The sequence below is a fragment of the Coturnix japonica genome, chromosome 4 (assembly GCF_001577835.2).
Source record: "Coturnix japonica isolate 7356 chromosome 4, Coturnix japonica 2.1, whole genome shotgun sequence".
NCBI lineage: Eukaryota > Metazoa > Chordata > Aves > Galliformes > Phasianidae > Coturnix > Coturnix japonica.
The window spans coordinates 30559233-30572619 of NC_029519.1; the positions used below are offsets into that span (position 1 = coordinate 30559233).

A 13387-nucleotide genomic window follows, 5' to 3' on the forward strand; every position below is an offset into this window, starting at 1 on the left:
CAGCACCACGGCTCGGGCTGAGAAGGGCGTTTATTGTTCAGGTACAGCGAGTGGGACAAGCGCGGCCGTGACAAGTACGCGAAGGCGGGAACAACACAGGACGGGAATCGAGCTAAAAAGGGAACGCTTTATTCCGTGTTATGACAACGTACTCCCAAAAGCAGGAATCGCTTCCCTTCTCCTAGAAGCGCGGAAGGGCGGGGGCTGGAAGGGGCCTTAAGGCCATCCGACCCCTGCCGGGGGCAGGGCCCTCCCCTCGGCCGGGCCGCCCTGGGCCCCAGGCAGCCCATCCCGCTCCACTTGAGGCGCTCATCTTTCAGTAAAATCAAGAGTGGTGGGGTAAAGAAGTTAGTGTGCATTTCCCTTAGAAATGAACTCCAAAACGCTAAGTCATGCCAGTTAACCACTAGAACTAAAAATTGACAAATAAGCGTAAAAGGAGATGGAAGCGTTAGAGTTACCTTGTCCTCTGAACAGTCCAGAAAAAAAAACAACAACAAAAAATAATGACTACAATACAGCAGGCAAACTGACTGTCGGACTGATTGGTATAGGATACATAGTGTCGTAAGGAATTCAGTCTCAGGTTGTGCTGAACGCTCTTCGTCCTCAATATGGCACGTTTTGGTCCATGATGGGGATTATAAGTAGAGACGAACCCCGATTTCTTACAGAAACATGTAAATATTGTTGCTCTTTAAAACGCCAGGTGTACTTCCTTCTAAAAGGTTACGAGAGGTTTATAGGAAGTAGTCTGGGGTACGACGGGTAACATGAGGCTCTCCACGACGAGGTGCTGGGTCAAACTGAAGGCTGCGGGAAAGAAAAAAGGGTCATTAGTCCTCCATGCGAGGCAGTTTCCAATACAGCAGTTAGGCAGGAGGAGAACAGCTCAAAGCACATTACTCACAAGGAATATTTTAAAGTGTCATCTAGTTCCATGATAGCAGCCTGGTTCCCACAGCGGTAACAGTAATTGGGCGCACTGAAAATGGTCACCACATTTCGGTCGTGGCACCAGTTATAGCCCTGCCGGGAAGAAGAGAAAAGAGGTCTCTGTTAAACCTCAGCCCTCAGTCCGTCTGAATTTCCTCTTCCAGCCTCAAACAACAACTCAAGCCAGCTGTGAAACAGAAGGTTTCTTCCAGGTAGTTCCACTTTCAGAAGGCACTCTACAGCGTCAGCAAGTGGCGTTTACAAGCAGTGCTTACCCAGCAACAATAATTGAAGCCATTCTACACAGAGACCAGCTATTTGCACTGGTCTGTTTGCAAACTGTGGATCACAGGAGAAGGAAAACTAGAGATCTCAGGTAGACCCTCAGCCTTCATTCACCACAAATGAGAATCTGCCAGTTCACCTGGAAGGGCATTCTGACACACGCTGCTACTAACGAGACCTGCCGGAACTCCATGTAAAAATAAGTCTGCTCCACTGACCCACTAGGCAGTTTTCCATCAAGACAAACAAGAATAGACCATCAGTAGCCAAACTTAGGGCTTAATCCCTGTCACATCTGACCACTGCGTACTATAGGGCAGCCTGTTTAATGGAGCACATAAGAAGATTATTACTTCAACAAACAGGGCATGGCAGGGTCTCTTTGGCAATGTACTTCTCTACAGAGCAGGTCAAAGCACATCCTTTTACATCGCTTGTTGTTTTCACACGATTAAAATCCCTTTCAGGAACTTACCTGCTTAGCCTTTACGTGTCAGCTCATGCCAACACATTAGAAGGTCTAACAAAAGAGACAAGAATTGACATCTATCTTTTTTTTCCTCTCTGCCTGTTCAGCACGAAATGCTTGCCCTACCTCCATGACCAGTTGGTGAGCGCGGGAGACCAGTGTAAGACCATTGGCATGATTAAATGTCTCAGAAATGTCTTGCCCAAACGTGTAGCCGGCACCACGTGGAGATATGCCCCAGCCACCACGATCATCTGGATCCGACCACAACAGATCACACATTGGACCCTTGAAAGAAAGTGAGTATTCTTCATTAGCTTTCATTGTGCTTGCAAAGTAGTTATGAAAATATATCTTTACAAGTTTACAGTAAAAAGCCTGCATTTTCTTTTCTGCATAAGCCACATATGTTTATCTAACAACAGTTAGTTACTCCATGCATCAGTCGACATCCTTTCACAAGAAACGAATCCGCATACAGCTGAGGAGTCCCTGCAACCAGAGAACTCTGGCCACCTCCATCACACACTGCTTGCCATCCCACCTCACCTAACCAGAGCTGCAAAGACATGCACAGCAGATCCACGTTCTTCCTGACTCTCACAGCAGAATAAAGACCACATGGGAAAGTATGTATGCAAGTCCGAGGATACACAAAGGGATCATTAGTGCCAACCAACTTGTAATAAATTAATGCAAGGGAAATTATCCACCTGAAGTGACCTAAGTGAACTAATCAAAAGATTGATTGTTAATCTTCAGCGGTTCTTCTGGCAGGGTATTAAGCATGTAGTTTCCTCTCCTGAATTGTTGTTCATTGGATTTTACATATTCAGAAATACCCTGGTACATGTCTTTTAACATTCACCAGCAGCTTTTCTCACTGAGCTATTAAGAAACTAAAGGGCACTACGAACTGTCTGGTACTTGTCAAAGCCTTCTGCTGTCTCCCATCCACTGATCCAAACTACGTGGTAGGGATCATACACAGAGGTCCTCAGGAAATTTAGATCTCAGCAAACATATGCAGCATAAGACTGTGAAAACCCCAGAGCAACAAAAAAATTAATACCATCTATCTACAATCAGAACCCCACCAAGCAGCCTCCCTCCTAATGCTGGGGGCAATTCAAACAGCTTGTTTCAGAAATCTCAGGCAGACCTTGTCACTCTGTTCTTGCTCCTGTACCCCATACGTTTCAGGACAAGAAGTTTGTTTTCACTGAGGGATAATCAAGACCATCTGTAAGCCCCAACAACTCCAGCAGAGCAGAGCTATTTGTTAGCCTGGGAGCTCAAAAGGTGGTTTCTTCACTCCGACTGGCACTCCCCAGCTGCTCCTTGTGGGACTCCTGCACATCGGCATCTCCTATGGGCACCTTCTAATTTTGTCAGGTCACCCAGAAGAGGGTAGCAGTGAACATGGTGAAAACACAAAAAGTACTGGCTGGGGTGGAGGGATAGTGACGCAACAGCTCTGTGTGCTGGTGGTTGGTTCACAAGGAAGTCTGCAGTGAGGCACTTTCCCTTGCCAATATGACTGAGTCAGCATGACGGTCAAGAAAATCTGTTTCTGTGAATAACAGCTGTGAAAACCCCACAGCTCTCCTTTTGCAGATTGCTGTAATTGAAGCATATTGACTTGGGTGTGTTTTAATCAAATGAGTTTTCATTTGCTGTAGCTCTTAACTGAGGCAATAATCTTCTGCGTAACAGTATGTCTCACAGTGCAAATGCATTTCTGCATGACTGTGCATTTACATTTTCAACAAGCATATCTGAATTGTAGTGCACCTAGTTTCCTGTTACCTCATGTGGAACTTCCTGGAGGCGGTCCAGAGCCCTGATATGATCCAGTGTATCTATGGATGGAGAGAGGCCACCGTGGAGACAGAATATCTGTTGCAGAAAGAAGAGTGATCCATTGAATACATTTTTGCTACGGGAAGACTCATCTCAGAAATAGCTGTTTCTGCATTATTTTGCAATTACAGTGGTCTACACTCACAGGGGAGAAACAAATTTTAACTGTCTCAGATGGAAATGAAACTGGAAGGCTGCACATTACACACTAATACTGAAGCAACAAACATGCTGTGCCTTCAGTATCACAGCGATATGTCAACTTACATGTGAAGTATCACAAGGGGATTCTCACCTGCTGAAGAGCCCTTTAAAATGACCAATACCCTGTTATTCCTTAGGCAGCAAATGCAGAGGCCTTGCTGCACCATCAACCTGTATTGATACTTCACCAAGTTCTTCCCAAAACCCACAGTAAACACAAAAAGCTTGTTTGAGACTGTTCATGTGTGGGTCAGGCGGCACAGACTGCATTATGTTACAAAACAAAGAGTTTTCTTTATTCAAGGCAGGAAAGCTTACCTGGCCATCTACTAGAGCTGTAAGTGGAAGATAATCAAACAGATCTGTGAAATACTTCCAGACGTTGGCGTTGCCGTATTTCCGCAGGCATTCATCATAAAAGCCATACACTTGTGTAATTTGTCTGCTTTCATGATTTCCTCTCAGTATAGTAATGCGTTCTGGGTAGTGCACCTATTGACCAAAAAAAAAAAAAGGGGGGGAGGGGGGGGGGGGGGGGGGAAAAGCAACTTTTCTTTAAGACAAGAACTGTATAAAAGAATGGAGAAATGCTACCTAGAAGCTTCACACAGCAGGCAAGCACTCGGGTCTATTATATAAAAACATGTGTACATTAACACATTCAAACGTACATCCACTGAGCTCAAGCCAACTGTAGTGTCAACAGGGGAACTATTCTTTCATATCCCCTGAAAAGCACAGCTTTGCCCATAGTCGTCATAACAAAGCTGTCCAGCCGTACCTTTAGCGCTACTAGTAGAGTCACCGTTTCCACCGAGTAGTAGCCTCTGTCCACGTAGTCTCCCATGAACAGGTAATTTGTGTCTGGAGACTTCCCACCGATTCTGAAGAGTTCCATAAGGTCGTGGAATTGGCCATGGACATCCCCACAGACGGTGACAGGGCAACGTACCTCCTGCACATTTGACTCTTTTGTAAGAATTTCCTTAGCCTAGCAAGAGAAAAAAACAGAACAAAGATGCAGGACGCTCCTCCACTGGCAGGAGCAGAAGTTACTCCACTGCGTCTGCACTTGAAATTCAGTTTCCCTCTAAGACAGAAGGATGACCACTAGAAAAAGAGCTTGTTGAATAAGCAAAGGCAAAGTGCATTGTACAGACAGTCGTGCAGTAAGACAAGTTTGGTACTGCAAAGCCTGGACGCACAGATTTTATTGTACCATGTATGACAAGAAACAACTTCAAAGAAGTAAATGGACAAGTGAATTCTTAACCTCTCCTGAAATTAAGGAGTGTGAATGTCAAGACTTGCTGTTGCATACGACTTCCATCCCTGATGGGGTTCATCCATGAAGCCTCTGCTTTTTCCAGTCATTTCTGAAGTGCATACAGTGACTGCAAGTGCTGTTCCAGTGTTTCATTAGCATCACATGCAGATCTCATCTCCTTAAGCACAACTGACTTGTTTGTGTGAAGCATACTGGTCCATTCAATTGATAGATTTCTTGGTTCGGAAGAGCTCAGGCTGATTCATCTGACCTATGTAACTACAACAGCACTGGGGTTCCAGTCTGACTGCCAAAGCCAAGAGCCACTCAGCTCCATGGTACCTGGCAGCTTTGCCTCAAGAACCACAACTGTATCGCTGGCCATCTCACATCCTGTCAGCACCATTTCTGTGGGAGGCGTGCAAGAACAGGGTTTGGCAGCCTGTGGTCAGGGCAGCAACACCTGAAGAGACCACGCACAATGTCCAGGCAACTACTATGGTTTTTGAAGAACTTGGTTTGCCAGAGCAAGGGTAAAGCCATGAGGATCCACATGCCTTGCCTCCACTGGCAACATGGCAGCAGGGTCAAATCTCTCTCCTGCCGGCCCTGGCAGCTAATGTTCACCGTCTTCATCCTTTGGCATCCCTCGTGCTTCCTCTCCCCATCGCTGCACACCCAGGAACCACGCGTGCTATCCTAAAACCAGGATTTGACAGGAACAGATTTGTGCCATGGAAACAGCACTGCAAGCAGCGCATTTGCTCTGTATCTACAAAGCCACCTCATCGTCTGAGCAGAGCCGGTGCTAAGCAAGGCTGGTCGTGACGAAGCAACTCGCCTGGCAGAACAGCCGGGCACTGCTGTGGCACAAGATGAGCAGAGCCGCACTGCTCTGCCAAATGGCAATGAGCACAAGTGGCAGAGCATTGGGCAGCTGGGGCAGCTCTGAAGGCACTGTGCCCTCAGATCGCATTGTGGTAAGAGACAGCTGTCAGGAACAGGAATCTCTCAGCTATTCCCAGGACATATGGGAACTATCAAATCCATCTCCTTTGCAGAGCGGAGGGTTTCTTCTTGCTGAAGTCACGAGGGAAAAAAACACTTGTAAACCTTACCTGTAGTAACCTGGCACAAACCTCCATACATGCGCAAGAGGCACTTTTCTAGCCCGGGGCACCTGCTTCCTGCCAAATCTCCAGTTCCCTTCCAAGTTTAATTTAAATTCTTCTGCAGCCATTATCAACTTCCTGGCCATAACTGACTGGCAACAACACAACTCCAGATGGAAGGAAGGCATTCCTGAATGTACTCATCTCTTTCTCTGCACCCAGCAGTTCCTATGCCAATTACAGCCACGTAATGTAGTAATGTAGCCTATCCGCATTACTTATTATGGCTGTCAAATATTATGGTTGTTTTTGCTGCCTCCAGTTCATCAGCTGATATAGACCAGAGCTGCTGGCACATCTGATGCACAGGGAGAAACCACCGGCAGGCTCAGCCAGATTTGGACAGAAAGGACAAGGATCACCTGTGCAGAACAGTCTCTGGCAGGTGGTGATTTGGTTGCTCACCAAGTCCCTTTGCTTAGGGTGAATTAGGTCCCACCTACCACATGGTAAGAAGCTACTTAGTGAGGACACCCTCAGCAGGCTCTGCTGAGTGCATCTGTCCTCACATCTGAGTGTTCAGACACTTTGCTTCTCACACACTAGGAAAAAAATCCTACAGCCCATTGGCTTGGCCAGTGCCCAGCGTGCCACCTACATGGTGTGTAACCTGAGGGATGTGACCCCGATTCTCAGAGACATCCTAAACATCGACTAAGTGACATGGAGTCCGCTTTGCAGTCCCAAATGGACTATAAACTGCTAAACACATGGCATCTGAGTGCAATGGCCCTGAGTTCTTCCTGCCTTTAAAAGCACCTACAGGACCCGTCAAGAGCTTCAGCCCTCAGAGGGTGATAGAAAATTCAGTCACAAAACACCTGCTCTGTGTGTTCTGACATATGTTGCACAAAACAAGAGACTGGGCTTCACTGTGAACTGGAGTTAACTGAACCACCAAAGGTGCTGGGTACTTTCTGCCTTACTGTATTATGCATTCTGCTCCTTTCTCAGCTGCATAAAAAGACAGGGACTTGGTGCTTCTGGGAGAAAGATGCAGGGCATGATACGGGTATTGTGCATACCCACCAGCATCCCAGTTCCATGCAGGCATCTTGGGAACACATACAGGTAAAGAAGCGTTCAAGAAACAGAGGACAGCTCCTTTTGTGCAGTAACACCTTAAATGCTCATGTCAAATGCATCCTAGGAAGGTGGGCCAGCAAGACACTTGAAACATTGGTACTAGAAGAATCTAGAAGTTCCCCATCAGGAGAGGGGACCTGACAGCTGGAGAGCAGCGGCTTCTTAAACTGCCTACCAGCTGTTATTGTTTAGCCTACTTTAGCTTTGTAGACATACATGAAAAGTAAGATTTGTTGTGTTAACATTGCTCGGGAACTGAGCTGACCACAGAAATTTTGCCCTCAAATGATCTTCTAAGGCCAAAAAAGGTCTTTAAAAATCTTAAACATCATAAAAAACTTCTCAGAAAAGCTGCAATTAATCAGTTAACTCTGGTTGTTTGTTTCACTGTGCACAGGTAACACTACAACAAAAAGGCTGAAATAATCAAAGCATCATTGCAAAGGAAAAAATTCTGATATGAGTAAGCTGCCCTACATTACTGTCATTTACTTATGAAGACTGTTAAATAACTATTAAAGTCACTTTGACCTACTATTTCTGGCACATCAGCTTCCTAACCACGTCTCCATTTGTTCTGAATTAAAGCCATCCTCCAGGTAAGAATGAGTAAGAGTTACTGTAGTGGAAATGCTAAGTCAGGGCCTGAAGCAGTGATGGAGCACCTGGTGGAAGGCAGGGCCGACCCGCGGAGCTCAGGTGCATGCAATGTGACTGAGTATCCAGAAGGGGTGAAGCCAGGATCCTCCCCCTCCCAGACCCCATTTAAGGGCTGGCAGTGGAGGCTGGGGTACCTGTCTGGAGATCCCTGCCTGCTGGAGGCTTTCGAAAGGTAAGCAGTTTTTCTTCCCTTGTTTCTGTATCCGTGATTGCTGTATTTGGGCTCGTTCTCATTTGCTGTAGCCTAGGATTGTGCTACTCTGTTACTGCTGTACTTTCTCTCACGTTACAGCACTTCAGCGTTACAGTAACAAAAAGCTCCTTCTCTTCTAGGCATAATATTTACAGTGTCTGCCCTCAAAATTATTCTGAAGACCAGGTTATTTGTTGGCTGTGAATTTGCCAATATCTTAGCTCTCCTTCCCATCAGAGGACCAGGCTGCCTGCCATCCCAGCCCTTGATCTGCATGGATGGATGCTGGAGGACACATCCCAGTACGTCACTGTGCTGTCACTACAAGAAAAAACTGAACAGTCTCAGGACTTGAACACAATCTCTTAATACACTGCTCTGAAACTGGAGATCTTACACAGGCCCTGAGACTACTGTCAGGATCATCAGGAGACTAAGCTTCTGTGAGAGGCTTAATGATCAAACACATCAACTCTCATACTGCTTGGATTTGTCTCTGAGACTCGTGTAGGATGACTCCATCGGTGAGGGGATTAAGATCCATCCAGATTTTCAATATCAGGTCTTCCCTGGATAATAATGTAAGATCCTTTGAGAACACAGAAACACAGCTCCTTCTGGAAGATTCATTGACTGTGCCATAACCTCAGTTTGATTGTTGGAGGCCCTTGCTTCAAGAATCCAAGAAACCAGTTATGGAGTTTCTCATTTCTCTGCCAGTTGCAATTAATTAAACTACAGCATCAACAGGCTGAGGATCCTAAAATCTCGGAGGTGCCTCAGCAGCTTCGTTTGACAAGAGCCAGCTGGATTCTCCCCAAATGAGAGGGGAGCTGGAGAGCTGGAGCTGCCCTGCCCTTCAATAGCAGGGGGCAGCCCACAGCCCCAACAGCAGCACTGATGCCAATATGGATGTACACTCCTAGAGCCATCCAGGCCAGTATATGCTAAGATAAACTTTATCACTGAAGAGATAAAATACTGCTGACTGTGATCCAGCATAACACTCTCAGAATGTGTCATGGTTTGAATGGCATCCAGGATGTAACTTGGCTTTGTTGCTCATACTAACTTCACCAATTACTGCAGAGGAGCCTACGAGCTCATTCTATTAAAATTATTCCTGGGCAAAATAATCTCAGAGGGCAGAACTGCCATACGTACATGCTAGCAACAGCAGTACTCCCTAAAGCACCAACTGGCTCCTTCTGCTCAGCTTGAGGAATCAGTGCACAATTACTTTTCAATAACAAGAAATGCAAGTGTTCATTAGTGGTTAGAATCCTTTTCCTCCCACCACTTCACAACACAAAGCTCTCCAGCTGCTCACAACAACAAGTCTCTACCCCCCTCTTAGACATATGAAGACCGAAGATGGGGGGGAAGGGGGAAATAAGGAAGCTACAAAGAAATAGATGGCTATAGATAGTCATTTGCCTGTGTTTAAGAAACAGCCTTTAACTGGATTTTCTTTATGCCGTATCTTATTATCTTAATGAAAAACTGTCTTTATTATAACTAAAGCCTCAACTCCCTCATCAGCAGAATTAATCTGCTCACTTGACTTGAATCTCAAATCAAGCAGCATTTAAAGCTTTTCACGTCCAACCTTGAGAGCAGTTCCTGTTAAAATGAATCCACCTCCTCAGTCTTTCAGCCTGGCTGTAGCTGCTCAAAGTGCAGGTAATGAGGGGCAGCAGTACCCACGCGGGATCAAAAGGAGTTCCATGCATTAAGTGCTACCCTTCTGTCAGTACCCAAATTCAAAGGCAGCACAACCACGGATACAAAACGTGCCACTGCACTTCTGATTAAGTGCAGACAGCATCCAAGACTGAGCTCTAAAGATTTTCTCACTGCCTATTTAATGGGGGAAAAAAAAAAAAGGCTTTTAACAACCTTCATCTACTCAGATGATCTACAATAATAAAGTTAAACAGTAAGAGATGCAAGAAGCCTAATGTTCATTTCCCTGATGGGCTGGAAACATTTCTGGTGCCTGGAAGCTCCAGTAGTGACAATAATTGTTTGTTTTTCTATTACATACTAAATATCAGCATGACTTTAGTTTTCATTTTAAGAGCAGCAGAACAGGAAGTGTTTTAATGTTATCACCAGATGACATCTTGATTAATTCTACAAAGACTCTAAGATGGATTAGCTGCCAGTTATGTCATAACCAGGCAGATCAATTTACAGTGATTCTACAGGTGCAATTATCAAAAGCTTTCTGAGAGAAGAACAGCTGCTATCCCCTGTGTGAGCCAACTATCTCCAGTCCTTCCCTCCTCACTGTCTGTGAGGCCAGCAAGTGAAACCAAGAACGATACACACAGGTAAGTCTGGGACTCAATTTGGTTTTGTATCCCATGCTTTCATAGAAAACTTTCAGAGTATTTTTTTTATTTTATTTCCCCCCCGCCCCCCCATTTTAACCACCTAATACTATTACTAATTTAAAAACTAAAGCAAGAGTTACTATTGCATATGACCAGAAAGGTTGTTAAGGGTTTCTCCAAGTATTATCTTGGGGAAGCAACCCAAGCTTTCTGACAGCGCTGCAGATCAGTTACCAACGCTACCTGAAAACCAGATGCTCCAATAGCTTACATTTATTTCCGAGCAAACATGCTGTGCCTCACAGGTTCGCATGGTTCACATCCTACCCGTCATTTTGGAGGACTGACATTCCTTTCACCTGCAGCTGTGCTCTCCACTTGGCACCTCTCCCTGCTTTGCAGCCACTGACTGCAATACAACCTACTGATCATACCATCCAGCTTCTGAAAGCACAGCAGCCACAGCTCCTTCTTTGGCTTTGCTGTTAATTAAGAAGGGAATTATTACTATTATTATTATTATTATTATTATTATTATTATTATTATTATTATTATTATTATTTAGCAGCTTGGTGGTTGGTGCAGCAGTTCAGAACTCTTGCTGTTCTGAACTGCAAATCAATTCTTTCAGGCTCATCAGCTGGACTTCAAACGACAGCACAGCTACAAGAAGCTCACTCTTTTGAAGACATCTACATCTCAAGGCTCTTCAATTGCTCCCTGCTGCAGCACCAGCCCTTCTCACAATTGTCCCAGCTTGGTGAGTGCAGAAAAAGCCATAAAGCAAATGGGCAGTTACAGCGTGGGTAAAAAAACAGAATGGGAGAAACAGGCCAGTGTGCAGCCAGACAATCCAGGACTACTAGTAAAAGTGTATGTCAGGCAGCCACGGCTTTGACTTCTAACAAATATCTGCCTGTGACACTCAGCTCCTACCTTTTGAAGGGCACTCCTAGCATGCTATAAGGCGGTGGTGCAGGCTCTCTCTACTGTTCAAACCTATTGCTGCGGTGGCCTACTGAAGACTTGGGGGGAAAAGAAAAAAGAAATAGTTCCATCTTCTGAAAGCTGCCACTGGCCAGAATGCCAGGAACAGGCACCACAACAGATCACCTGCTTCTGCAAGAGCTCAGTGAGACACAGGTAATGACAACACAAAACCTAGCTCGCTATCAGCAATACAAACAGTACAGGGACCAATGAACTAGCTGTCAGGCACATGAGGCAGAGCAGTTACCAGCTGATCCAGTGCACGGCAATAGTCCCTGCTGTCACTGAGGTACATAGAGAACACAATCTGAGCTGCTGTGCTGAGCCCACCTCAGCTCCTTGGCCTTGTCACAGCTCGTACATTCAAGCAGATCCTAGCTCAGCTATACACTGCAGTATGGATGGTTATGCTCGCACACAGGCATTTAACTTCTCAGACAAAAGCCACCCAAACCTGTCTCCTGACAGGAGAAAAGGCTCTTTGCGGCAAACTATATTACCTCTCCAACCACTTCCTGCTCTATCCCGGCCTCCCTCCCCACAACGTAGGCCTGTCTTTAAGGCGGCAGCACAGCCCACCCGCTGCCCCTCATCACACGTCAGGGCTTTCCCCACGGCTGCGGGCCGACGGCCGCGCTCCGGCTCGGCGCCGTTCTACAGCCGGCGCTTCTCGCAGTGATCCGCCATGCGGGCAGCGCCGGGCGGGCCACGACGGCCGGCCCCGAGGCACAGCCGAGCCCCCTCCAGCCGGCCGCAGCTCCAGGCCTCGCACGGCCATCTTCGGCACGGCCGGCCCCAGCGCCGGGCCGCCTCTCCCCGCCTCACTCACCTTCTCGCAGAGGCTGCGGACCTGGCTCTCGCTCAGCTGCCGGCACTCGTTCAGCTGCTCGATCCACTGGTCCAGCTCCTTGGCGAAGCTCTTCTCCTCCATGGCGGCGCTGCCGGCCGGGGCCGGGCCCCCCCCGCACTGGGCGCCCGCGAGGCCCGGTCCCGCCTGAGGCTGCCGGCGCAACGGCGGGGGCGCGCGGCCTGCTGCGCTCCCGGAATGGCGGCCCCCGGCCCTGCGCACTTCCGTCTGCCGCCGCCCCCGCCCGCGCTTCCGCTCCGGCACTGCGCGTGCGCGGCGCCTCGCGACGGGCGTAACGGTCCGTCCCTCAGGTGGAGCTGGGAGTCAAAGGGGTTAGAGCGCTGTGCGCCTATAGCGAGCTGTGCAACTGAAAGTGCGTTCAGCAGAGTCAAAGGGAGTCATGTATTTACACAAATACAGTTTGTTTAGTTGCTCCTAAAAGTCCTCTGCCATTCTGTACTCATAAATGATGCCTTTTGTGAGCTGTGAACAGCTTGGAAGACTCAGCCAAGAGAGCCCCTGGACCGCTGAAACCAACTGGGACTCTCCCACTATCTCACCAAAAGGGAGCCCTGAGGGAATTCTACTTCTCAGTCTCGTAAATTAAGACTTAAGCAACCAGATCCATAAAGCATTTGTAATGCTTCCACCTGGTCCTTGGTGAGGACACCAGGGCGGTGTAACTTCAGCCCCACTGTGTTATGCACCTGGAAGATGTTTTCCACCTGGACCGGATGGCTCCACGCAGTGCTGAGGTTGATGCTGACGTGCTGGAAAGAGGTATGTGCCTAAGAGAAGTCACCCAACCCTCCACAGGGTCCTGCTGGTGTGGTATTCACTCCAGCGCTCCTATATCTCCTCCCTGCATATCACCCGTGCACAGCACAGCCCTCACATTCACCCCCCATGCTGCATGGGCTCTCCCTGGTACCCCTAGCACCTGACACAGTCTTGCACACCTCTTCTGCAGCGGCTCTGCTGAGTCCCAGCACACTTGTGGGAGAGGCAGTATTGGGTGGTTGCACTTGATGGGGCACAATACATCATCTGAGGAAACAAATATACATTATTCAGG

At 47.3% G+C, this 13387-nt stretch overlaps 1 protein-coding gene and 1 long non-coding RNA gene across 2 annotated transcripts in view; one reads left to right on the top strand and one right to left on the bottom strand.

Moving 5' to 3' along the window:
- The window catches only part of LOC107313203, a 28177-nt gene that overhangs the window by 5376 nt on the left and 9414 nt on the right, over positions 1-13387 (top strand). The window contains exons 2-5 of the long non-coding RNA XR_001554863.2: positions 1798-4243; positions 4533-8114; positions 8276-10471; positions 11107-13092. This is a non-coding gene — a long non-coding RNA (uncharacterized LOC107313203). The remainder of the gene's footprint in view (positions 1-1797; positions 4244-4532; positions 8115-8275; positions 10472-11106; positions 13093-13387) is intronic.
- PPP2CB (protein phosphatase 2 catalytic subunit beta) lies at positions 16-12534 on the bottom strand. The gene is made up of 7 exons (XM_015861242.1): positions 12295-12534; positions 4539-4748; positions 4076-4249; positions 3500-3589; positions 1817-1978; positions 911-1029; positions 16-813 (listed from the first exon to the last, which is right to left on the bottom strand). Exons 1-7 carry the CDS (start codon positions 12394-12396, stop codon positions 741-743), a joined length of 930 nt encoding a protein of 309 aa, XP_015716728.1. The 5' UTR covers positions 12397-12534; the 3' UTR covers positions 16-740.